Source organism: Pyxicephalus adspersus, chromosome 4 (assembly GCF_032062135.1).
Source record: "Pyxicephalus adspersus chromosome 4, UCB_Pads_2.0, whole genome shotgun sequence".
Lineage (NCBI taxonomy): Eukaryota > Metazoa > Chordata > Amphibia > Anura > Pyxicephalidae > Pyxicephalus > Pyxicephalus adspersus.
In genome coordinates this window covers 36,679,380-36,707,272 of record NC_092861.1, presented here as the reverse complement: position 1 = coordinate 36,707,272, position 27,893 = coordinate 36,679,380, and the positions used below count along the sequence as shown (strand labels likewise).

Sequence of the window (27,893 nt, the reverse complement as noted above, 5' to 3'; positions counted from 1 at the left end):
ATTCGTTATGAATTATCTTATTATTCTTACTTTGTTTTTTGATCATTCCACAGAGAAGCAGAAATAGTCCCCTGACTCCCCCATTATCCATGCAGTGTATCTTAATCCTCTGTATTAACATAATGTATGGAGCAATGGGGAACAAATCTATGTATTTTGAGATTTCAGAAGATTCTTTGTAGAGCTTGGTAAATGTGCAAATAAACATTCTATCTCTCTAAAACTTGCATAACTGTTTTTTAAGCTTTTCTTTATTCAGCTGCCTTTAATGAACTCCTAGACCAAAACATATCAAAACTTACAAAAGTTCAGTATTTCTGAAATACAATTTGCATTGCTTGAAACGAATGAGAGCTAATTAACACATCTGCAGAAATTAGGTCCTCTAATTACAACTCCTCAGCAGGAGTTCTCGATGCAATCACTCAGTGCAAGTTGCCATTTTGGATGCATATGACATGTCAGCAAAAACATGCAAATAAACCTAAATGAAAATAAAAGATATGTCTATCAAGAGTTCAAGTTCTTTCTGTATATGAAAGTCAGATAGATCAGTGGGTGTATGAAAAACCCATTTAAACTGCAGTTGTACTGTTTATTTATGGCCCATTTACTCCAATCAATTAACAAAAAGGCATACTTGTACTGTTTATGGTAATGCAATATACCTCAATACATAGAAAATTCACATCTGTGTGTTGTGTTATAGCAAACGTATGGGTTTGTATTGTTTTTTTCACTGGATATGTGCACCGGGTTCTATTCCAAATAATGGTTATATACATACTTATACCATATACAATATGCTATTGCACAGGGAGAGGTGTAAACAGTCTTTTAGTGTTTTCTCTCTGCAGAAGGAGATACAGGCATAGAAATCTGTGTGGAGCAAGTTCATGTTGATTTAGTCTGATCTTTTGCAAAGATCCTAAAGATTTTGATTTCTCATTCTTTATATACACTTAAGAGAGGTAATTTGAAGTTAATTGTAAAAACTGACAGGAAATGCATAAGAAATAATAGTTTAGTTTAATTAAAATATATTTGTCTCATATTTCCTTCACATTCTGTCACAAAGACATAACAGAAAGCAAGAGAAAATCTTTTCAAATATCAATTTATACAGCTGAACAAGTGTTACTCTCACCATTTGGTATCCCAATCACAATCATCATGTTTTTTTTTCCTTATACAAATAATTCAGAAGAACCTGATACTTGTTATGGCCACAGTGATTCTATGATTGGTGGGTGAACCTTAGTATTTATGGAAACTATCAAAGCAAACAAATCAGTCAAAATGAATTACACTTATTATTCTTCTAAAATTGACAAACAAAAGTAGACAAAAAGATACTTTCTACAAATTTTAGCTTCCAAACTATGTGGATAAGCACTTAATGCAATGTAATGTTAGACTCTGCATCCTCCTAGCTTCACTTCCCCCAGCATCCTAGAGATGTGTTTTGGATTTGCACCAAGTATTGTTTTGTGATGAGTTCACCAAATTCACATATAGGAGCAAATTTAAGTGCAGGGTCAAACTGTTTCAACCCATAGTGTACTGCATGACCTTTGAATAATGGTCAGCTGTCTGGTCCTGGAAGGACCAATGTTGTGGGGTATTAAATAAGCCACCTCCCTTGCTATAAAATAAGGCTGACAGTAGCCATAGCGTTAGTTTATGTTAGAACTGTAAGAGGGCGGGCAATGCACAACATTACAAACAATGGACTTGCATCCTTTCTGACAATGCTTTGCATCACAAAGCAGTGCATTACCATGTGGTAAGGTATGATGTAATGTAAATGCATTAGAGATGCATTGCTTTTCATCAACGCTCAAATGCACACCTACAATGCACCCTATCACATAGCGATGTGTCAGTTCTTATCATTGTAATGAATAATAAAAAGGCATGAAATGGCTCTTAGACTTATATATTTTATGTTCATTTTTAAATCCATCTAGTCCCTTATGTAAAGGAGAAGAGCCATTGTAAATTCATGTTGCATGCCCTGCAATTCATTTTCTTTTCAGTGCAAAAAAATGTCATCAGTGTCTAATTGGCTGGTTTGGCTAAACTTTCCATTTTCTCTTTCTCATCTTTTTATACATGAGCATCAGTGTTCTTTTCAATAAGCAGTTGTTTCATAGATTATTTTTCTGCTTTAGGAGTGACAGATGATGAATTAGCTGACACTATGTTCTGAATTAGAGAGATACGATCAGCTAAGAAACATCTCCTAGGCCACAAGGTTGCTCCACATTATTTTGTATTTCAACAAAGTTTTCGATTTTGCCAATCTATTTACTTTCAATTTTCAGCAGACTATTTCACCTTCAGAAACAGCTTTTCCTCCTGTCTGTTCTATGGATTAAAGGTCAGCTCATTGCAGCATTTTTCTCGTGCTCTTCTTTGGCCATGATGCTTGTGATAACAGATATATCTGTTAGAAATAGAAAGCTATTACATCCATTTGATGGGCAGCCTGGTACAAAACATTAGTAGTATGAAAAAATGTTAACCTGGCCAAGGACAAAATGTCACATTTAGTGCATTGCTGAAAAAGCTCTGATTATGAGGGATAATCAAGGCTTGTGCATATGAAGGGTTTCATGCTCAGGTAATCGAGTTTCAGCAGCAGTTAAGCAGTAGAAAGGTACAATTAGCTGAGCAAGATGTCATTTGTAGAGTTGATGACCCTAAAAATAAATGTGATTGCTGAGATCTTTTACTGGTATATTACTGTGGATTCTGATGAACAGCTTGACAAAAGGACAGAAAATTATGACACACTCATTTTTTTTTCCAGGAGCAATTTCTGTTCTCAGTATAATGTAGTGATTGTGAGAAACTACATGTGGATTTATGCTGTCAGAATTTTGATAGACTTGTTGGTAAAACATTGGTGCAGTGAACAATGGGAGGAAGCTTATTTCACAGACTGTGGCTATATCTCTAATGCTATTTCACAACAGGCAAAGACATACTAAAGACCACAACTTAAGAAGCAGAAAGCGTTACTTTGCCTTACAGAAGAAGAAAAATTCTATCTGGAAGAAAGCTCTGTGCACTGTGTATCATGAGCAATTTGCATTTCTCTCCATACTTCCAACCTTTTGGGTTTTTTTGTGTTGAACTTGTACTTATACTACTTTTAGCCTCTTGTTTACATGCTCTTCTGGGCAGGGTCCTCTCCTCCTCCTGTGTCACTGTTTGTATCTGTCTGTCATTTGTTACCCCTATTTAATCTACAGTGCTGAGTATTATGTCAGCACTATGTAAATAATGTTTAATATTATTAAGTGCACCATGGGCTTACTATGTGTGTCGGCATGACTGCTTGTTGTCTCCTTCAGGGTTCCAGGTGACGGAATGATTATGGAAGTGCAGTTTTAGCACACAACACTTCATGGCAGGATTACCAAGTATTAATTTTAGAAAACTACAGAGTTTAACAGTTTGAAAACAGCTTTTGGAAAGATATTAGCTTGTTACAGCAATAAATGTGTTTTTTGTTGATTGGGTTTTACAAAAAAAGATTAGCATTCACTCCCTACTGGTGAAAGATCATAGTGCTATACATAATATACAATAAAAACAGTGGAAAACTCAATCATTAGTGGACAGCAGAGGGTTTGTACACTTTTCATAGTCCACAAGCCAGATTGGCTAAACTGTGATCCGCTTGTTAATGATAGGTATAATGTAAAGCTCAATCCCAAAGTTGATTGAGAAATTGTTTTGGGACAGACAACCAATGTTTGTATCCAATTTGGCAAAGGCCTGAAGCCGAGATGTAAAGTAGTAAAAGAGATATTTTTTTTTTCACAGTCAACAGCAAATAGTATATACAGGTAGTCCCCAGGTTACATACGAGATAGGGACTGTAGGTTTGTTCTTAAGTTGAATTTGTATGTAAATCGGAACAGGTACATTATTTTAATAAATGCAAGTAGAACAGATGTTTGTCTCAACATATTTTTAGGCAGCGTGGTGTCAGTTACTGTTCAAAATCCTCACTGTGAGCTAATCACAATCAAAGCAAAAAAAAATTTAGGGTGCTGTCATATGCAAAAAAAAAAAACAATTGCAGAGTTTGTCTTGGTCACAAGATGGTTGGTTACAAGATGTTGCAAAGGAGCTCAGTCTCAGCTGTGTTTAGCAAAATAATTCTTCTGCAAGTCATGCAAACCACCACCCAAATCCACCACCAACCCCCCCCCCCCCCCGCCGCGTCCTGCATGTCCTTAACTCGGGGACTACATGTATATGATTGATGACAAAAATAGTTCAATAAAATGTGCATGTTTTCAGTAATAGAGATCGATTTTGTTTAGCAAAATGTACTCACATAGAGAGTGAAACTCTAAGTTTTGTTAGAGCCAATTCACACATCTGCATTTTAATATCATAGGTTATTTTCACATGTGGCAAAAGATTTGCATGCAACAGATTTAGAGCTCTATGAAATGCACAGCATAGTGAAACGTTAACTTCAGAGCTATGGGCTCATTTCACTAAAATTTACATGTTATGCTGACATTTCTTACTGGTTTATTTACTAAGCAGTGAATCTGACATTCACTAGAACATTCCAGGAGAGAATCATTTACTGCCATTAAAACACATGGACCTGTGTGATTCTCCTCCACCAGCAAATATTTCTGTAAACGCCAGATTCACTGCTTTAGAAACAGACTGAAGTGGTATAGTTCCCGTGTACTGCAAAGCTACACTCCAATGCAAACAGAAGGGTTTCTTGGGCACTGGAAAATTAAACAAACTGTATGATAATGTAGCCAGTAACCAAGCCCTCATGTCTGGAATTAGTTTGGATGTGTTTTTCCTTGGATATAAGATAAAGAACCAATGAACAGAAAAGGTTTTTAAGGGAATATTTCGTAATGTATTTTGTATAATTATCAAAAATACAGTAGTACATTCATCAATGTACACAGCGGTGAAAATACTTCTAGACACAGGTCACCTACTTAATATCGTATTGTCATCATAGATGGCAGGACTGCAAAGTACCAATGCAAAAGAAGGGGGTTTGTTGCGCGCAGCCAGAATACCCAACACATTTCGCCCTGTCGTGGGCTTCCTCGGGTAGCTGTGCGCTTGTAATTGCAAGTATTACATGCGGTATAATCTGAAATGAGAGGTATCTCTAAGTAGGTTACCAATGTTAGAGAAGGATATAGTATCTCAGGTGAGTATAGATCTGGTCCCAGGGATATATTAAAATGACAGATAAGAGCTGCAGCCGCAGCTAACCTGTCATCTGAAGTAGCATGCATAGGGGAATCCTGGATGTATAATATCCCAGGTCAGTATAGATCTGGTCCCAAGGATATATTAGATGACAGATGAGAGCTGCAGCCGCAGGTCACCAGTAGGCCGAAGTGGCGTGGAGTGATATTCTTTGGATATAATAGGTTGGACTTGCTTTGGTGTGTATTGACCTTTAGGCAAACGTTGCTTACGTTGATAAGGAAACAGTGATCCCAGTAATATTGGGAAAGATTCCAATCAAATCTGATATTAAACTCTGTCAACAGTAGCATAGCCAAACATATCTTTTAGATATTCCAAACACCTAATATATTTTGATGTGAACAGCACTAAACCTTTCTCTCTATATATCTACAACAGAAAGAGTGATCTATGATTAATTTTAATAACAGTAATTTATGTTTGAAATGGTTTTCCTCCTCTGTGATATTAGCTGCCCCAATCAATTTGTCTCTTTAGTTATTATTAATTGGAATTGGGTTTTATACACTTACAGAACATCTATTATTAATGGGCTCAATAACTGCAGTGATTTCCTTTTCTTTAACTGCTTTTCTGCAAGCTGATAATATGTCTAATTATATTTACATTTGCAATATGTTATTACTTTTTACAATGTCCTCCTCTCTATCCTACCATTTGCTGTAATAAAATAAGGAGTATGGAGAATTTTTTATCAATTTCTAGTGGCAATTACTAATATTCCTGCCCAGAAACTCTACTATATATCTCTTTTCTAACTAGATGTTTCAAAACTGAAGTCCAGGCAAACCGCTAACACACAGTTCAAATACATATATGTGAACTTTCTTAAAGGCAAACAGGTTTTAGTTTTGCTTTGCTAGTTGATCAACCTATGTAACCTTTGAGATTTAGACAACCCGACTCTACAGTTAAACAGTACAGTTTTGGTCAAAGCCAGTCTTTTGTTTGGACAATTAAAAAGCATATCCAAACTCAGATTATCTCTTTTCTTTACACTCCTTTGAACAATTTCCTTGTGTTACAGTGAAAGAACTAAGAAATATATCGGAGCTTAATTGGCTTAAAGCAACCATGTCAAATAAAAGATAAAATCACAAGCACCCTGTAAAATATATTAGATATTTTCCAGTGGGACTAAAATATTTACTTTTTTAAAGAGCTACAGGTGTTGTAGATTCGTGACACCTTTAGTCCTGTGGTTTACACTAGGGTACCCCCCCATCAGCTAGCATAAAATGCCTGTAGTTTAAGATTTATATATATATATATATATATATATATATATATATATATATATATATACATATATATAAAGGAAGTTGATGCTCAAGAAGACTGCCATTGCTCATGAAGAGACTGTGATGGCTCAAGAAGACTGACATTATCTGCATGGAAATGCCTGGGTAATTTGCCGATAACTACAAGCCTGTTTTGAGGACCACATTGACTTTTGAACAACTTATATGTGCAAACGTATAAGAATATATAAACAGGTAATAATCTAACAGCCCTAGACTATATAAACCGGCAGCAGAGGAAGTCTTCTCCCTATGTGGAGATCAGAATCATTGACTTACTCTTCTCTGGCATTTCTCACCGACTTGCTTGCGTTGTGGAAATTACTGAAAAATAAATGAAACTATAGAAAGCCAGGATTACTAGCATTTTCAAAAGGAAGTCAGCAATGGTAGCCTTCTTTTAAGTATAGGTTTCATTTCAGAAGGTCGACTGGGGAAAAATGGTGCCAATGGAAAACTGTTGCTCAAGCTTTCACCAATTCAACAAATGTACCATAGTGTTTCAATTTTTATTTTATAACAGTGGATGCTTTACATCTTACTATTCATAATGGTAAAAGCTGTTAGATTAAATAATAGTTTAACTATATAATGTGCTAATCAACCAATATGTTATTAATAATATAATATGCTATTTAAAAAAGACTTGTTAAGATGTGAATTTATGAAACATTGTCTCCTTTCTGTTTTCTAGATTTGTGATAAAGAATGGCATTACTATGTCATCAACATAGACTTCCCTTTGGTTACATTGTACATGGATGGATCAACATATGAGCCATATCTGGTGACCAATGACTGGCCCATTCATCCATCCCACATTGCAATGCAGCTGACTGTGGGTGCCTGTTGGCAAGGTAAATCAATTACTTATTTCATTCATACAGTTACTATTTTGTTTAGCAAATTAAAAAAACAAAAAACTTTTAGCTGAAGTTTGAATGAGAGCGATTCAGCTGGTTGGAGAACGCTGAGGTCAACTGCAAGACTGAAGTCTTAGTTTACCTCTCAAGACTCTAAACCCCAGATGTAAGCAATAGGCAGGCTCTTCGCAGGTATAATTTAAAAATGTATTGATGAGTAGGTGACAGTCTAAATTGATAATAGGAATTCCTAGGCTGATGAGTTAAGGAACTAAAGTCAAGGTAATGAAAGAGGTGGACAAATATGACTGAGTAAAAAGTTAAATGATGCATATTGCCTTTAGTAAAGCAGTAATTAAAACAGAACTGTGGGAAAAGACATACAGTATCTAAAATTTGCACCTTTATGTATTGCCAAAGCACAGGGTAAACATTTAGAATTATTGCTAGAATGTAGCTACTGCATGGTAGCTGATTGGCCACCATCAGAGAGAGGGGTTGGGGGCAAGGGGTACTTCTGTGCCAAGACTGATCAAAAATCCCTGCCTTTGCAATTCTGGAATTTTTAGATATGGGTAAGAGCGACCCAGGAAATCAACCTATTATGAGGCTTAGAATTTTCTAATGGCGGTCCTGAGTATCTGCATGTACATAATGATTTATACAAACCATTGTGTGGGCTGTCTCAGTGCTCTGGAATCTGTGCTATATTCTACATTGTGTGCCATTGATTTTTAGGATCCTTGGCACACCTCCTACATTGCTTCAGGTCTAATGGAGGGGTGCAACTACTGGGAGCAGTGTCCTGTTGAATTTTACTATGGCAGAGCTGACAGAAATCAGATCTTGGTTGCTACTTCATAGACCGCACACAAAACAGTTTGAACAGAACTGCAATCACACATTTGAATATCAATCTGTCTTTTCTATATTTCACATTCAGTGTAGGCTTTTTTTGCCCAGCAGAACATGGGCAAGGACTAACAGACTCACTCACATTTGCTCCCTGGTTTCCATTATATTTCATCAGAAAGTGCAGTCATTCATACCATATCTCCTTTACAATTCAGCAGATAGGCCAGAAATGATGATCATTAACATAAAAGAAAGATTACAGTTTGTGTAGTGGAGTTTAAACATAAACTTATCAATTTTACTGAATGTATATAGCCTGAATGAAGATTTTGACTGAAGTAGCTTGAAGGTTTGTTGCAGCTGGGATTATGAGAGGCCTATAAATGTGTTTTAATGGTTTCCCGGGAGTACCAGTGTGACTAGATTTGTTTGTGGCACCATATAAATATGTCCCATTAAAATGTATAGCCTACCTGGATCTATTCAGACACGCAATGTTATGACCGCGCTGCAGCTTAGCTGTTGTTTAGGAAACAGGCCAAGATGACTGTCAGTTCTGATAATGTAAAGAATGGTTTTGTATTGGGTTGTAAATATTTTATAGGCTAGATGTTAGGATGAAGAAGACAAAATAACCAGTTACTGAATGTTATGGCTTAATTTTCAATTTGTAGGTCCCAGTATGATTTGGTAGTACTTTGAGTTTGAACCTGAGGAGGGAATATTAAGGATTTCATAGTTCCAGCTGTCCTGAGCCATGCATGAGCCTGAGCAGATGAAAAATGCATGCCCACAAATTAATGCTTTCAGTGCTGTGAATTATAGAATAATACAAGCTAAATGTATTAAATAATGTACGCTTAACTGTTCATTATGATCCTGTCTAAAGGATTGCAGTATGTACGTTCTTACAATGATTTAACATTTGACGGTTTCACTTTAAGCCTCTCCCTGGATATGGTAATTCACATTGATTTTGAATAGGTTGTAAAGCTCTCAAAGTGATAAAACATTTCTTTCACTATTTGAGAATATGCACAAAATGCTTTCTAAAATCTGCTTCAATGATGCACTTATGTTTAAGTATAATAGATGTTCTAGGATACATCACTGTAGAACATTGTTTTTTTGCAAGCTTTTAAAATCAAACTTTTAGCCTCAACATTTCACTGTCTTGTGGAAATCCGAAGAAGAACCCCCCTTCCCCCAAAACTGTGGATTATAGCTGAGGAAAAATACGTGTTGTTCATAAAGGTATGTTGGTAGAAAGGAAGTTAAGCCCAGAGAATAGCATTAAATAAATTACATTGCTTGTAATGTAATTTGTAATCTAATGTTTGGGAACTAAAACAATTTGCCCATCCTCAAAAGTAAATATTATAAAAGAATATTATAGCTGAAAAGCAACCATTCAGACATAGCTTAATTGGGGAAGAGGGGGTTCACAACAGTGACCTGGTCCAAAGGAATGTTTTTAGTAGACAAACCAGGGATATTATATTTTTCCACTTTCGAATATTGGTATTTATTTCGGGGAAGGAGTTGCTTAAAAGCAATTGATAAGAAGTTTAATTTCATAATTGCCTCATTATCCCAGATACATTCTGGTCTTGGTCCTAGAGCGCTACATTTACTCTTTTGTCATTGGGTTCTATACCAATCACACTCTATTGTAATTAACCAAGTTCTAGTGTTTTGTCCTAAAACTTTCCAAACTAAATGATGACCATTTCGGACTACATCCAAAAACAAATTTTGTCACCTTTAAATCATGTGTGCAATTTGTATTTCAGAGCACAGATAATAAAAAAAAATGCTAAACATTTTTTTAAATAACATTTAAAAGGCTTAAAAACCCCGTAATAAAACAAGAACTCTCTGTATTAGTTAAAGAATAGGATGAAGGTCATACTTTGTGGAGGTGACATTGTTCTGCAAAATACTGTCTTAATGTTTGTGCTTCCAGCTACACTGAATGGATCTAAATTATAACTAGATTTAGTGGCCCCTTAGGGTGGGATTATATGGTGCCAAGACAGCGTCTATCATGCTTTATTACCATGGAATCGAAGAATGGAGAAAGAGGTTTTATTAGGGATGTTAGGACAGGGTTGTTTCTTTTTACAACTGTCTGAACAGATACTCAGTATTTATTGTTACACTTTGTTATGGAAGTGCTGGAATATATCTACGTTTATTGTATAATGAATGATCCATATTTATTACAGAATGAAACAGACCCAGCTACAGGTGACTGGGATTGGAGCCAATACAAAGCTCTTTAAAACAGACACAAAGTTACCTGGTTAAAAACGGGGCTTCATACAAATGTATAGAAAACTGAAAAATAACGGTGTTGGTTGTCATTGCTGAGAAACACAGTCATTTCTTAACTAGTGCCCACAATAATAACTCAGCACTTTATTCTTAACTTAATTCTCCTAACCCTGATTTTACTTTACCCTGAAGTATGTTTGTTGTTTTTTATTTTGTTTGTTTTTAGTTACTAATAGTGTGTAAAATAATCAGAATCCTTGTCTTTTTTTTTACTGCTAATTGGGGATGTATTAGAGGGATTTAACCAACGCTTCCTGTCCTGATAATGTTTTTTTAGGGAAAATGCAATTTGCAAAGCAGGCACAGAAAATAAACCCATCAAAAAATGAATATGTGATACAGACATGACAGCATATTTCAAAAATAACAACTTATATATGTGCAAAATATGTGGTGGCAAATAGAATGTCTAAGCATATATTTTATATATTTTATAAAATGTATTTTATTTTATAAAAAATGTAACGGTAGAAAAGGGAAAATGAAAAAAGCGGCGGAGGATAGAAGAAGGGCATATGGAGGAGGAGGGGAAAAAGAGGGGTAACCCTCTCCTGTCCATAATATAGTTGGAACACTTTAGGAGGGAGAACAGGGTTCAGAAGAGTTTCCTTAGACAACCCTAAGTAATCAACCCTGAGAATCAAGAACGTACCCCATATACATAATATTTTTTACTTGAAAATAAAACTGACACAATATCAGAAGGGAAAATCTCTTCCACATATATGGAATATAATACTCGTCGATCTTAATTCTTAGAGAAATGAAAATTATTTTTAGTAGAGTAGGGTAAGGCTAAAAACCCAGTCTGATTTGTGCTGTGCATGTGTTAGGAGATGCTATATCTATGTGACCCTGACTCTGTTTGTGTTTTGTCCCTGTGTACTTTGTCTGTTGGATGAATTATCTGTTATGATCTCTGGCTCTGAATTTTGGGCCAGTCTATTTAAATCTGCGTACTTCTATCGGTGGGCTCCTGGTCTGCTGCCAGTCTCTCCCCTTTGCGCACCTAAATTCTGGGGGCAACCGAGTGCTGGGAGACACAACCAGTCTCCTGAGCCTGAGTGGGGGCTTACTAAAGGTGAAGATTGTGGCGTAGATTGGGGACTGGTGTGTGGGGAATACTGATGCTGACCAGGGCCTTACAGCATGCCTTCTAATTATGGCAGAAGCTCACCACCCACCAACGAGTTTAGTTCCTCTTTAAGGTCTAATTAGGACCCAGAGGGCGCTTTCAAACCTGCAGCTTTAAACTTTGTCCCTGCTAAGTGGACATCGGCATGAAAGTTCTGTTTAAAACAAGCACTGTAATAATATGTTTTAATATATTACAGCACTTTTAATGGCAATGCAATGCATTAAACCTACATCTGTGTGTGATAAATGCAATGTTCATGGTGTGAATCCAGTCTTAGAATATGAAACATATTTGTGTTCAACAGTCCAATCTGAATGATTCCCAGATATACATTATGCTATGGTAGCAGCTTGTTGGAAGCAATATTCCTAACAACACCAGCCAGCTCTTCTTTCCTTGACTCCTTTCTGGATGTATAACAGCGACCTAAAAGGCATTTAAGGTGACTGTTATACATCCAGAATTGTGTTAGCTGCTATGAAAACAGAATGCACAAATAGGAGCATTAGCAACAGGAATTATTTAAAGTAATTAATTCGCACATTCTTGGTGCCTTAGTTAATGAAGGTTCAAAAGCAGTCATCCATCCTGCTATTGTTTTTATTTTTAACAACAGCCCCTACCAAGGACATTTTAACAATTACAAAATTCAGTTTAAGAGAACTGCACAAGATAAATTAAGTTGCGGAGCAACATTAAGCATAAATCCCCTTTTCAGTGCACAGAACACTTTTATACTTTTTATTAAGATGATGATACATAATAGGGTTTCTTAATTAAATGTGAAGCTTCCTGTTTTACTGAAATAAGATTGTAACAATATTAACGAATATTTTCAAAAGCTATGTTAAAATTAGAAAGTACAAGGTAAAAAGTAAAAAGAAATTGGGTAATATTAGAGGTGGGGGTTTATGGGAGTTCTTCATCATTTATTACAATAATTGTAGCTTATTGCTCGTGCCAACCCCAAACAGTTATTGTAAAGTAATAGTGTAGCCAGTGGCATTAAAAAGATGCCAAGCAACTCTATCAAGATTGGCATGATCCAGTAAAATTTCTGTTTGATTTTGACATCACCCTACAGTAGACCTCCCTATTTGATAGGTATTCTGGGAAATACAACTTTATGATGGATTTTGGTGCAAATAGGGGAAAGGGTGGAATATGGATTCAAATATTTGCCCTAAAAGCCCTTTCATACCTGTGGTGGAAAACTATGCACTTGGCGACTCCTGGGCACACAGCATACGGATGCTGTGGTTCCAAACCCAGTGAAGTTCATCCAAAAGCAACCACACAGCCAAAAGTAAGATATCATAACCACACTGTGATCTGGTGCAGCTGCATGAAAAATTTGGCCCCAACTGCTCCTATTCACTTGAATGGGAGAGGTAAGGACCACAAATAAGCCTGCAGCAGAATGTGGTGTTTCACTACGACAATGAAATGGCCCCAAGAATATTTTAAGGGAAAAAAAGAAAGGGAAAAAAAAATATTTTTTTATTAATATTATTGTTATTATTGTTATTATTTGAAAGCAGTTTATTTTATAGTTGATTTACTATAAATAAATCTTTCCAAAAAAAATAAAAAAAATAAATCCAAGTGTTTGATAAACCTCTCTTATTATTATTTGTGCTCTTATCTTATTGTATTTGTGCTCTAGAGTTTTTGTAGCTCTAAATTTTAATTCTTGAACAAGATGCAACTTAAAACTAAAATATCTGGTTTGGGTATAGTTGAGATTTATAATGCAGATGTGTAAAAGCACTCTTCAGCTTCCTCATTCTTTTGGTGACTCCACTGGTTTGATAAAGTGGGTTAATTTATATTAGTTCAACCTCTTGCTTATTTCTTTATTTCACCATTTGGCAGTGGTGACATTAAGTGAAAGTGAGTGTGACATTGTCGTTTGGCTGTGTGGTGTCAGTTTGATGGTCTTATTCTATTGACAATATTATACCACTCACTTCCCCAAGGAGTTTAAACCAGCATAGGAGCAGTCACTGAGCTGTACAACATTGTTTATACTCCCACTGAATCTTGCTGTATATTTATGCTTTTACATAAGAAATCAGTACAATATTGCCAAAATCCATCTTCCTGGAAATAGCACATTGTTCTAGAGAATAACTTCTTCATAAGCATGTATTGCTTCTATTCAATGATGATGACAGAAGAGTAATATTAGACCTTGAGAAGTAAAGGAAATGAAGTATAGGTAAAGCCAAAAGTTTGTGAGGAAGACTTTAACCCCTAATTTTTTTGTCTGTGTCCCATTGGGTAGCTTGTACCTCACACAAGAAACACAACAGGATTTTGGAGGAAATATCCCCTAAAACATCATAAAATCACATAATATATAGATGTATCCCTATGCAAAGATTTCACTCCTGTTTCCCATAATTTAGTGATAACCGTTTTTATTTGCGTCATTTGAGAAAGTGAATCTCACTCAGAAATGAATCTCATTTAGTAATGATCATTATGCTGAATCTCAGTGCACTAAAGGAGCAATAAAAAAGGTGAGTTCTGATTCATATAAAGGAGAGGAAACTGTTTTGATGTCATCATTGATGTATTTCAAAACACTTTTGTTTTTTCATATATTTTGTTAAACTTATATTTTACTAAATGACCATACAAGTACAGAATACAGGAATTGTGTCACTGTTCAGTAGGGATGAGCAAGAATGCCTCTGGCATTCTCTTATGTATGGAAATTTCCCCGAACTTCAGGTAGGGATGAGTGAGCCAGTTTTTAAAACTCAATCTCGCGGCGAATTCGGCCGTTCTCTAGATTTCCTTGACCTTCCGATGGTTTCGGGGATCGGTTCGCCGAAATTTCGCAAAACCATCAACTCGCCGCGAGATTGAGTTTTAAAAACTGGCTCGCTCATCCCTACTGTTCAGATAAGCAATACATTTATTATTATCCAGAATTTATATAGCGCCAACATATTATGCAGCGCTGTACAATAAACAGGGGTTGCAAATGATAGACAGATTCAGAGAGTAACACAGGAAGAGGAGAGGACCCTGCCCTGAAGAGCTTACAATCTTTACACCTATTGACTTTATATTATTTTATAATGCAACAAAGCTGCTAATTTTACCCAAGGCCTAATCATAAATTCCTTGATTGAAGGTTAAAAGGACATTAGATAATGCATCAAACAAATATGTTTAGCAGAACTCAAATCCATTATGTATCTCCTAGTGATTTAAAAGCTTTAGCTCCGTTCAGGTTTGTAAATTTCAAAAGCAGTGTTTTTATAACTACAAATCTCAATTTATGTACGGTGGGTCATCGTTTGAGGGCACCTCACAATGAAGTCATCTCTGATTATTACTGATTCAGTAAAACAAATTAGATAGAAATCTTTTTACAAGATAAAAAATTATCCTCAAAGCATACCTAAACTCAACATTTTCACTTTAGATTAAAGGGCAGACAAAAAGGGAGAATGTTATTCATTTTTAATCTTTTTAAAGTGCAACACCCCTTTTTTAAAAAAAATAAAAGAGTGCAGCACCTGCCCTTTCAGTCTTGATTGCCAAGGGAATGGGAGCGCAGAGTCTCCGGGGATACCTACGTTACGCATCCTGGGAGGCTCTGGGTGCTCTTTTTGCACATGCCCAAGATCTCGGACATGCACAGAAGGTGCATTTTTTCTTTTAGGGGAACGAGATCCCGATCTCACGCAAGCACAGGTATTTTTCCATTTCACAGCAGCTACGTCACCCGATCTCGCACCTGAGCAGTGCGAGATTGGGTGACGTTCCAAGAAGACTGAAAAAGAAGAAGGAAGAGAAAAATATTGCGTGCCTGGCGCTAAAGAGGAATCCCAGAACGACACGGGTTTTCTCCGCTTTAAAACATGACACCTGAGAATTCTCTTTCTTGGGAAAGCAATTCCTGAAACTACTAATGTAAATTAACTTGCAACTTGCAACTTTGATTTTTTAAATGACTGTTTTAAATTAATGATTGTTTTATAATAGCATTCCATGTATTTTTTCACAATAATTGTATTAGCATTTCTGTGGATTACTGTTTTAAATGTCAGCAACGGCGGCTGGGCTTTGTGACTAATATTTATACCAAAATATTTTCCCTGTTGGTTCAGTTTATATTTAGAACAGTTTATAATTGAGTATATTTAGAAATATACCTTTTTTAAATGGTACTTTTCAGGTCATCCTCTAGTGCCGTTTGAGAGATCCTGAGAACATGTATCAATTTTGTTCCAGTTTCACTTTATAAACAGCTCTGATGTACCAAACATTTAGTTTATGTCAGAACCTGGGCAGAAATATTATTCAAATATTTGGATTTTCCCCGTGACTTCAGATGTCTTGTGACCAGTTTACCAGGTTGCAGGTTGAGTGTTAGGACATGCATCATCCTCCTCCACTTATATTGATTTACTAGATGCAGTCTTTTTCCATTCAATAATTTTTCCATAAATGTTAAAAGTAAAGAACTAGTTAAATCTTGTGTTTTGGTTGTATAATTTATTATATGTTAATCCCTTCCTGCAGTTTCACATTAATCCTTCTGTCTTGCTGTTAAATTATGCTCACAGTCATTCAAACAGTAGCTGTAACAATCACTGCATTTTAAAAACCACTTCAATGACATCAGTAAGTGACATCAACTAGAACTGAAAAGTAATGTTGAGAAAAACTTGAATAAAGGGCATTCTAAAATGTATGAGCTATATGTAAAATCAAAAACAAATATATGTTAAGGTAATTGTGACACAAATATAATACTTTGAATGTACAATGGACTACTTGTACTAAGAGAATTATAAAAGTTGCTTATTAGTGACAATCAGAAAATATGAAATTTCCGGCAGTCTTGCTGAAACATATGTTTAGCAAATTGGTTAAGGCTTTATGTAGGGAAGGTAACATTTTTAAAGCACAAAGGTAAGCCCTGGAGCCAAAAGGAGGAACGAGTAGTCAAAGGGGCAGCATGACGATGTTGGGTAGCTGCAGTTGGACAATATTAGCACCTGAGTCAAGGTGAAGCGCCTGTGGGCCAAAATATTAGTTCGCATATATTTGTTACAGATACAAATGTATCATTTGTAATAGATACTTAAATTACAATGGATCGCAGAGGATTTACAGGGCTGCATGATGCATCCCTGGAAATCCTCCTATTCGTCGAGGAGAGCTTGACCTCTCAGCGAATCAGAAGCCCGTTCTCGCTTACATTTTCGGTAAATGAGAAAGCCCCGATTTGCTGCGAGATCCAACCTAATATTCTCGCTCACTCATCCCTAGTGACACATACCACAGCAATAGTGTTGTACATTATCAAAGCATCTGGAAAATCTATAGATAGACATATTTATACCATTGTAAGATACCATTGTAAGACACACTGGGTTACGAGTAATATAGGACATGCTATTGCAAAAGGAGGCCTACTAGTCTGTTTATGATTGGTTTGTTTTGGGTTAAATCACCAAAAGCAGTCAATGTAAATTATAAGATTTCACATCAATACTTCTATATTGTTGCCTTGTGGAAGAAACTGTATATTTTAAGTTACCTTTCCTAAAATAATAAAATTGTAAGGCATTACACTTGTTTTTTATCCACCCATTCTTTACCATTACATCTGTACAAGATCTAAAAAGGAAACTATCAATATTTCAATACGGTATCCTCCATTGCAAATATGTTTTTTGCCCCCTGCACTGGGGCATAAAGAGCCCTGAAAGTAAAACCCTTGGAGTTCATTTTAGAACATACTGACTGCTTAACACTTTTTTTTCTGTTTGTCAGTGATTATATATAGTGGTTCAGGCAATATGTACTGGCTGGATTTTCTAGCAAGAAGAGCTTAGCTTTGGTAGAAGTGATGACAGAGGTATGATGAAGACAGAGGTGACTCCCTATATATTAACTTAATAGAAGACTACTAATAATGGATGTGTGTACACACAATGATTTATATGTTACAGAAAGCCTTTTTCTAGACGGGGTAAACAATGGTTATGTACATCACATAGCCATTGTTAATAGTTGTCTCACATAATCTTAAAAATAATGTCAGGGTATAGTACAATTCCTTTTTTTTGTATGGTATATGCTTGTAAATCTCCTGGTTATCATGGATAGAGGTACTATTTTTTTGTTTTTGGTTTTTTTCAAGTTGCTTGAAATTTCATTGAACTTAACATTTGAAATTTGTCCATAATTGGCCAATTTTCAATATCATTATTTAAAAAAAAGATGCTGTCGTAGGACATGACAGCATAATTTTAATGTTTAGTATAATCATTACTTTATAAAAATTTAGGATGACATTTAAGTTGTGCTCTACATTTAATATCTCATTTGGTATTACTTTTCTAACTACCTATATCAGTGTCATTAAACTTGGAAATGCTTCTAGTTGTTGGGTGCACAGATAGACTACAAAGTTATTTTACCACTGTCTGGCAATAATCACATATTTGCAGTTGTGCAGTATTTGTACCAGCTAAATACATTAGCTCTAGATGTTTCTCCAAGAATGGATTGGCAGCGTGCTTGTCATTGTACTCAGCAGATTGTTAAATGATCAAAGTTTAAACTCTTGAAATATTTATAACAGGTGGAGTTTATCTTTTACAGAAGCTGAATTTGTACATTTTTGTGATAAACAGGAACATGTAGATAATCCTAAATATGCTGTTATCATGTCATGTTGACAATGGTTGTACAACTTAAACAGATACTGTAATTTTTCTTATATTTATAGCTTTGTAAAGATGATGTCTTATGTTTTTGATGACAAAGTACCTGTAATTCTTAAGCAAATGCTTGCTAAGGACCCGCAGTTGTTTACATTAAAGTAGTTTAGAAATGTAAATGACTGAATCGAGCACAGGTGCTGCGCGTTGAACTGTGAGCCATAAAAGATTAGAAAATTACAGCTTTTAGAAGATCTCATTATTCCACGAGCTTCCAGTCACCAATGGGAGTGCAGGTATACTATAAGTCAATGGGGTTGCATTAATTATTGTCAGTGCACATAGGTAATGATAGTACAAGTCTAGGTACCGCATGCTTCAGTATAAACAACATAATATACAGCAAGTTCATAGAGCAAGTGCTTAAAAAGTAAGATACTGCAAATACCAACGATGGTGTATTAAACACAGTAACCAACAGAAGTGTAACATTTTTAGACCTGAGAAAAGAATTCCACATTCATCAAGCTGTGGCAACATTAAAAGAAAATCTGTCACTTTTCCCATTTAGGTAAAGTGATGGGGATATGATCCACTTTTCTTTCCTTTTGCAACAAAGCTAATTAACCCACCTCATGTGACATGTCTGGATATCAACTTTACATGCTTCCATTCAAGAAAATCTGTTTTCCCAAATGCACAAAGTAACAAAATATTTGTATTCATTATTAGGTGATTTTTTTAACAATGATAATACAAGTAACTTCAGCCCTGTTTTCATGGTTTTGTGGATTGGTGAAACAATTAGTTAGTACCTTGCAGGGGTGTTTTATTGCATTTCAGGATTTAGATATACTGGATTACGTTTTATACTCTTGATAAAAGGTTTATTCTTCATATGTCTTTTCTGGTAATACTATCATTTCCTAATTTTTAGGTGGGGAAATCACAAAACCCAAATTTGCCCAGTATTTCCGGGGCAGCATAGCTGGACTTACTCTACGTCCTGGTAAAATAGAGAGTCAAAAAGTTATCTCCTGCTGGCAGGCCTGCAGAGAAGGACTGGACATCACTTCTTTGGAAAACTTAGGACAAGGTGTAAAGGTAAGGAAAATTGCGGACGTGATAAAGAAACAGCTGTTACCAGTTTGAAAAGCTTATAACAGAAGATTCAGTCACACACAACTGAGCTGTAGGCTAGAAAGATAATAGGCTATGCATTAAAAAATTATTAGATTTTTGCATACAGTATAATAAAATAGACTATGCAGTAAAGAAAATGGTCATCTGATAATATGTATGCAGTACAGTCAAACGCTATTTCAAAGTAGGGATAAAAATTACCTGTAAAGAAGGAAAATTAAGGTTTATATTTACTTTTCACCTCTCTTGCATCTCTGGGCCATTGTCTTTCCTTGGGGATATTCCTGAAAAAAAAAGCCAAATATCATGAGAAAACACTACAATCCAAGAATATTTTCTTGTGAAGTTGCAGCTGCAGTGTATTCCCTAGTATTTAGCTATAATGCATGTAATGCCACCCCTACCTAGGGACTGCAGGCAGAAGAGGTAAGGTAAGTATAATCCAACTTTTTCTTTACAGGTACATTTTACACCTAAAACAGCATTATTTTTTTACAAAGGGCAAAACATTATAAGCGGACCTTGCATTCTACTGCAATATCCACATTTAAGTCAAGTTTCTATTTGCAGTAGGCATACCATATGTCCTGTGACCCAGTCTGTGCAGACAGTATGGCAACTTACTGACAAAATCCACAGGCAGTTTTTTGCAAAAGTAGAATCAACTGTGATTCATTCTAACTTTTACATTCATCAATTTTTTTTTTTCTAGTGTATTACTCTCCAAAATTTTCTTCCTCTACCTGAACTTGAACACTGAGCTAGTTGCAGGGGCTGTAGAGAGCTTCTTTAGGTACTATTTTGTTTGATTACCTTTATTCACAAAATCACATTGGAAGAGTAAAAAAGGCTATTATTGCTGACTTCTTAATATACCTGACCAGTTGCATGACTGTCTATCCAATCCATTTGTCTTACCAGTTCTGGTGTTTGGAAGCTAGTAAAAGTCTGTCAACTCCTCTTTTTAGTGTAAGGTTAGCAATGGCAGCCTCTGTGTTTTCTTAGACAGGCATTCTATCCCACCCGTTAATTTTTAAGCAGATAACAGCAACAAGAAATTTCAAAAACATACTCACCAGGCCATATTGGGGGTGATTTGTAAAATAAATTTAGGTTTCACACTCACCAAGGTGCATTATTACCTTGCAAGGTTTAATTCACTTAGCTTAGTCAATGTGGTGATAGTTTACCTTATGAAGAATACCCAAACACATTCAAGGAAATCTAAAAAATCAGTTTTCCTTACACATGATTGGATGAGTTTTATCTTTTTTACTAAGTAAGTTAAATTTGTCTTGCAAGGTGATAGTTCACTTTGCAATGAGAATAGCCATTCCTTTTATATTGAACTCAATAGTCTCATTTCCCATTTTCAGCTGCTGTTTAATGCTGAGGAGTGTAAGAATGCTCCGGAACTCCCCACTGTTCATCCAGTTTGGATGAACACTCCTGCACATATGCTTTGTGATGTCAATACAGATAGCGCAAGGCTGTCCTGGAAGCAGAGAGACAGAGAGAGAAACCAGTGATATAGCAGAGTGTGTGAACAGGACAGCCTTGCGCTATCTGTATTGACATCACAAAGCATGTGTGCAGGAGTGTACATCCAAACTGGATTGTGCTGCAAGGGGTGAAAATCTGGCACAAGTGTCTCTTGAGTTACAGATCCATTCCTGCTTATGGCCACTGATGTCAGATGATAGCACCCAGCAGCGAATAGACAGTTGTTTAGAACCTATATGGAGGCACCTTTCCAAAGCAGTACATGTCTACATACAAGTCTGACTTACAAGTTAACAGAGCAAGTAAGAAAAAAAGTTAAAACTGCCAGCCACAGAGTCTCTTTAGGCAATCAAGCTTAGAAATTCTTTCAAAAAGGCATACTTGTGTATGTTCTAACTTCAGAGAGGCCAGCAGGACTTCAGAATAAACATACTTTTTGTATAAGAACTCTGCTTGAAGCTATTTAATCTTTAAAATCTTTTTATCACAGCTCGCTTATCTCATTAATCATATGGAACAGGATTGGAGTATTTGCGCACATTCTAATAGTTGGATCAAGCTGACTTTTATACTTTTTACTTAAAAAAGATTTTTTGATATGAAATATAAGTACAGACACAGATTACTCCATTGTTACAAGAATTAAGCTTGAGCTGTCATCTCCAGGTGTCAAATTCAGTAGTACGTAGATATATAACTCTATCCATTCCTTTTGTCTAAAATGTAGACGTTTTAGCTACTGCTCTTCTAAGTAAAAGCAGAGATCACCCAATTACGGTATAATTTCTGACTATATGGTACATTAGTAGGTAAAGGATAATTAAATAAAACTGTAAAAGTCTTCTTTAAATATTGTTATTGAATGAACTATGTGTTTTTTTAATTCTTAAGGCAAGGTTTAATTCTTCACTTATGCTACGTAACCTATTTTATGAAGACTTGCAAAAACAACCATGCAGTGTATTAGCAGTAGTATAAATGTGTTTTTTTCAGAAAGAGGAAGAGTTTATCTGACAAACAGCCTATAATGAGATGGTATAAAGGCTTCACTCAGTGTTGCCCAGACACAAATTTCTAGTTTGTCAAAGCCTGGTTTAAGACTGGTATTTATATAATGGTCTGATTTATCAAAGCTTTTCAAGAGTACTGAAAATAGTCCTGGAATAGATCTCAAGCAGAACTGAATCATTTGCCAACTACTAGCAAATAATATTTAGGAAACCTTTTCCAGGTTTATTAGATCACCAAGGTTTTTTCATGATAGTCTATGTTCACCAGTCTTGGAGAGCTTTTAAAAATTAGGCCTAATATGTATACCTTTTTACAATATAAACATTAATATTAGGAATCAGAATCAGCAAAACTACAATATAAACAACATCAGAATGCATTACATATTTCACCATGTGAATGCACCTTGAAAATACCACATTTCATAATATTTAAAAATGTTATATTTATAAAATCTGTTATATTTGGTCATGTGGTCTAAGAGTATATTCCTTGTCCTCTCTTAGTACCATTTCAACCCTTTGCAGTCCATGCTGATAATGGAAGGTGAGGATATTGACAGCATCAACCAAGCTCTTCGGAAAGTTTCCTATATTAATTCACGCCAGTTTCCAAACACTGGGAAAAGAAGACTGAGGGTGTCATCCAAAGTCCAGTAAGTGCCAAATTACATGCTAATGATAATGTACAACTCAAACGTTTCTTTGTAGACTATTTCCTTTGTGTTATTCTATTAGGTAACTGTCTAATACTTGTTAGGCCTGCAAGTGAAGTCCACCTAATACTGCAGCTTCCTTTGATTGGGTGGCATTGATGCTGCATCATTCCTAAATTCAGAGCTGAGTTAATACTTTCATGTCTATCTCAGTGGGATGGAGAAATATTGCAGCATTATCACCTTCTGATTAGGAAACCTGTACCTTGTCAATCAATATCTGTGCACACTTTGTCATGCCTTCTGGTTTCATGATTGGCATCACTGCTGCTTTTGCTGAAAACCTCCCAATGTGAGTGGTAGTATCTTGAAGGAGGGATGGTGTAGCACAAAATAAAAAAAAAAGTCCCTATCATGGTAAGTAAATTAAATTAAAGTCCTATGCATCACTGGATTGGGTACTTGCTTAAACTATCATACAGGAACATTTAGTTGTGCTGTCATAATACAAAACATATAAGCAGTGTCTGAATTGCATACCATCTCCATGACTGGCACATCACTTGCAGTGGATTTGAATGGTTCTAGTATCACATTAGTGACTAGTATGTGACTAGGGGGTCAGAGAAGTGCAGCTTTCATCTCGGGATTTTTTAAACCAAAGCCTGCTTTGTGATAGTCTGGTAAAGTACTTTTTTAGATATATACTTTTTTATCTACCATCATCATTAGCCCTGCTATTACCTAGGGTCAGCAATGCAGCTGGTAAAACTTCTAGTTAGGAAAAAGGGTACCAACTATACTGAAACAGATTCAATGGTAGAGAGGGACAATTTACTTGAGGTGCATTATCACATTTTTACTAAAATCCATTACAACAATTTGTGCTATTATGCTGGCACACATGTTTGTCAGCATATAGGACCTTTTATCAGCTCTAACATCCCTTCTGATCAAGAAAGAGATTTCACATTATTTTTGCTGTCCATGGTTAAGTGAATAGACACTTACTTACAATGTTTTGGTTTTTTTAAGGACATGAGCCATGAAAAGGTATGCAGAATATAAAATTAGAGCAAAGGTAGAACTCCTTATCTGAATGAAGGACAAAAATAGATAAATAAAGAGGAAAATTATTGTTTTATTGGAATGATGTCCATTGCATTTATACTGACTGAGCAGAGTGTTATATTTAAATTCTTAGAAATTATCAATTGTCAGGATGTTAGCAAAAAAAAATGGTGAGGGTGGTGGGCATGATGGAAAAAATGCCCCAACTGCCCAAAATACAACAGAGAGGGGTGTGAGAAGCTGTAGCAGCAACAAACAGGCTGTGCTCACACTTCTATATATCTATTAGAAAAAAACTGGATTTTCGGAAGCAATTTTTCTATCTATTTTTTATCAGGTTTCCACCTACTATCTTCTTAGACATGACACTGTGATCTGATTAGCTCTAACTTTTAATTCACTAATTTAACAATGACATTGTAGACCGATTGGCTCCCTCATCTTCACACTCCTAGCATGTAGATGGCACAAAATACATTGTTAGCTATGACTTTCTGGACTGGTTGCTCTTTGCACACCTAGGAGGTGGATAGCACAAAATACCCTGATAACCATGACATTGTGAACTGGTTGGCTCTTTGCACTCTCAGCAGGTAAATGACATAAAATACCTTGTTAGCTATGACATTATGGGCTGGTTGTCTCACTCATTTTTGCACACCCAGCAGGTGAAAGACACAAAACTACCTCGTTAACCATGACATTTTGGCCTGGTTGGCTCTTTGTGCATCCATCAGGTAGATGACAACTGTGATAATAATGCAATTGCAATGTGCTCAATTGGGGTAGGGGAATTTGATTGATTCACCTGATCTTCACCTATCACTAATGATGGAAATAATTATCATACAAATTATCAAAATGTTAAGAAAAATATAACTTGTAATGACTAGAGCACTTGAAATAACACATTTTACAACGGTGCACAGATCTCCAATAGTAATGTAAGTGATGGGATAAAGATATTTTTCTTTTCACATGTCACATGCTGTGACATAAAAAGCTATTGAAAATACTTTGAAGGTTTAGTGTTGTGATGACAAAGATGAGGAAATCTGTCATTAAAATTGAGAAGAAAGCTACCATGCTAAGGTCATCCCAAGTCAAGTGTTCACTACAAATAGCTTCCATGGCTTCAATTTACATTGATTGCAGACATGGCAGAAATAATAGATTCTGCACAGTACCAATAAATGCTACAGGGTAATACCTCACAAGGTAGATTTCAGCTGAATTTCGAGTCCACATTTGCTTAGAAAGTAACCAATCTCTTCTGGGTAATCTATGTTCATGCAAGGATTGTACCAATTTTATAGTAGATTTGTAACTTTTTCTGTTTTGAAAAAAAAGCCTCTTAATATATTGCTGCTTACCATTCCTATATGTGGAGGCTGCATTAGTTTTTAGGCATTATGTTGTTGTCTTTCCACCTGGTGATCTTTACAGAAAGGTGTGTATGTATGTAACATACACACACACACACACACATATATATAAAACACTTTACAATGTATACTAATGTATACTAATTTACTAATTCTGTGTTGTCCTACCAGTGGTTTATAAGCCACATGTAGTTTTCAATTTTTGCAGATACTGCTTTACAGGTGCTCTTTGATTTCTAGGTTACCTTCTTCTCAATATGCAAAGTCAAGCAATCATTTCCTAATCAATATCATTTGAATAAAACATTTAACATTATTAATAAAGGTTATTTCAGTTCTATATTTCTAAATTAATATGTTGCTCTGCCCTCTAGTCACCTATGAAAAGTGACACACACTGACGAAGGTTGGGGGCTTTTGTGCTAACTTATATTTAACCTTTGCTTGTAAAATTCTGCTATGGAAGCAGAGAGCCTCTACTTATGATGACAAGAAAATCATTTAATTGCTGTATTCTCCCACATTATAGATGTGATATCTAAGCCTTGGTTGTAATTTCTGCAAACTATTAATATTTGCAGTTTTTTGTCTTTACATGAGCCCACATATTGGATGATTACAAAGCCTAGTTAAGCAGTTTTATACATCATTTGTTATAATAACCCTGAGTATGGGAAGAATAAATCTGTTACTGCTAATTATTATCCAATCAAATATTGATATGCTGTGTGAGAAAATACTCATCTAGCTTGCCTGTGACTTGAGTGATTCGATCATTCAACTCATATTCAGTAATTTCAGGTTCATTAAACTTGTGAGTGGCCAGATATGGTAAGAACTTGACCAATCATTTGCCAGGTTGAATGGGTTTATTGCTATATATTTGAGAATAACATATTATAGCTTTAATATCTTAGAAGGTGCAAAAACATGTAAACATTCTTGCTATTTTATTGTGCTGAAATATAGTAGGAAAATGTGTATAATATCTTATACTTCTGTAGTTCTAATGAAAATTATGGGGCCTATTTACTATTATAAAAGTTATAGTTTGATCTAAAGCAACAATCCCATCTCATACTATTGCTCTTTGCACTAAAGAGAAAATTGGTGGGCAACTGTGACTATTACGATTTGAGTAAGCTCCCTCCCCCTAAGCTCCAACCCATCCTATAGGTTCTGTTTTTTCCTAGCTCACCAAATCTAGTGCCAAGGTCCCTTGTTAGCACCTTTTTACATGTGTCGGAAAATACTAATAATTTCTGCAGATACTGGCTGCTCCCTGACAATCCCCTTGCACTAATATCACCTCTGCTGCATCCTCTTTTGAATCCTGGGAGGACATGCTGTTGGACAGCTAATTGGAAGTGTCCATATCAAGAAGGAAGTGATGTGAACATTTGAGGGACTCTGCCTCTTGTAAAAGGAGAGTTGATTCAGGATTGGAGCACCATGAATTTCAGGTGAGTATAAAGTAGACATTTCCACCGCTATGCATTTATCACCGCTACAAGTGTTCTCTTTTACAATTGATTGATCCTCAGATATAGTTCTGGTGATAGCCATACAATTTTGGATTTAATTTCACTTTCTGTAACAATGACAATGGTCATTGGGACAAATACACAGGGTGCAACTACGGAGTGAGGACATGCAAAAAATCTTGATAGAAGTTTGGACTAAAAACACACTTTAAGGTCTGCATAGATATTGAATAATTGCAGCTAGGTTCTGTGAGAATCAAAAAGCAATATTATTATCATGGGCCCTACAGTCCTTATACTCCCTTTACAGTGTGATGTTGAAGGTAGGAGTGCATTAGCCAGGCTTTGTATCTTGAGGAGAATGGTGTTGATGGTGGCTTCTATGCTTGTGGTATAAAAACATGAATGGGTAATATTTTTGTGAGAAGAAAAAAAGCTCTCTTGGTGGCCAGGCACCCAACTGCTGCCGTCTCCATTTGGCCAGGTTTTCTGACATACCTGTGGAAATATTATACAATTTGTTACAGATATGATGCATATCTTTCAAAAATAAACATAAAGGCAGTTGGAAAAGTATTTTTTTTTTTTACTATTTGATAGTGTTAAGCTCTTTATACGTTATTTATGAGTTCTATGTATTCCAGATGCTTTGGAGAAGATATCTGTATCACTATTCCAGACATTGAAGCATATGTTGTGGTTCTTCAAGCTAATGAACCCAAGATCACAGTAAATGGAATGGATCACTTCGCTCGTCCAGCTTCAGAATTTGAGAATGCAAATGGTGTGATTTTGCTCCCTGATATCAGAATCATCAGCACAGTTACTAAAATGGAAAAACGTTTTGACAAGAAGTCTGGCAAAAGTAAGTAGTTTTTGCATGACATGTTCTGCTTTTTCCAAGCAAAACAGATGGTGTAAGTCTGATACAAGCTAAGCCTTACAATAGTGTTAGCCTGTTGGACTCTGTATTACATGGTCTGCAATCCTGGAACTTAAACCTGAAAGTTCCAAAACCAGTAAAGCAAAAAGTGCCACTCCAAAAATGTCAAATTGTGCTGCTTCAAAAGCAGGATTGTATTAGGGTGACCACATGACCAGGGTAGCTCGGACCTTCTAGCCCATCCCTTATAAACACCATTGTCATAACTACCACCTACTACCAA

The 27,893-nt window shown here is 35.8% G+C and overlaps 1 protein-coding gene across 2 annotated transcripts in view; it reads left to right on the top strand.

Moving 5' to 3' along the window:
- The window catches only part of CLSTN2 (calsyntenin 2), a 439,150-nt gene that overhangs the window by 399,820 nt on the left and 11,437 nt on the right, over positions 1-27,893 (top strand). For both annotated transcript variants that reach the window (XM_072407880.1, XM_072407879.1), the window contains 4 exons: positions 7,279-7,441; positions 19,413-19,579; positions 22,639-22,787; positions 27,372-27,592. In XM_072407880.1, the coding sequence (XP_072263981.1) occupies positions 7,279-7,441; positions 19,413-19,579; positions 22,639-22,787; positions 27,372-27,592 (700 nt within the window). The remainder of the gene's footprint in view (positions 1-7,278; positions 7,442-19,412; positions 19,580-22,638; positions 22,788-27,371; positions 27,593-27,893) is intronic.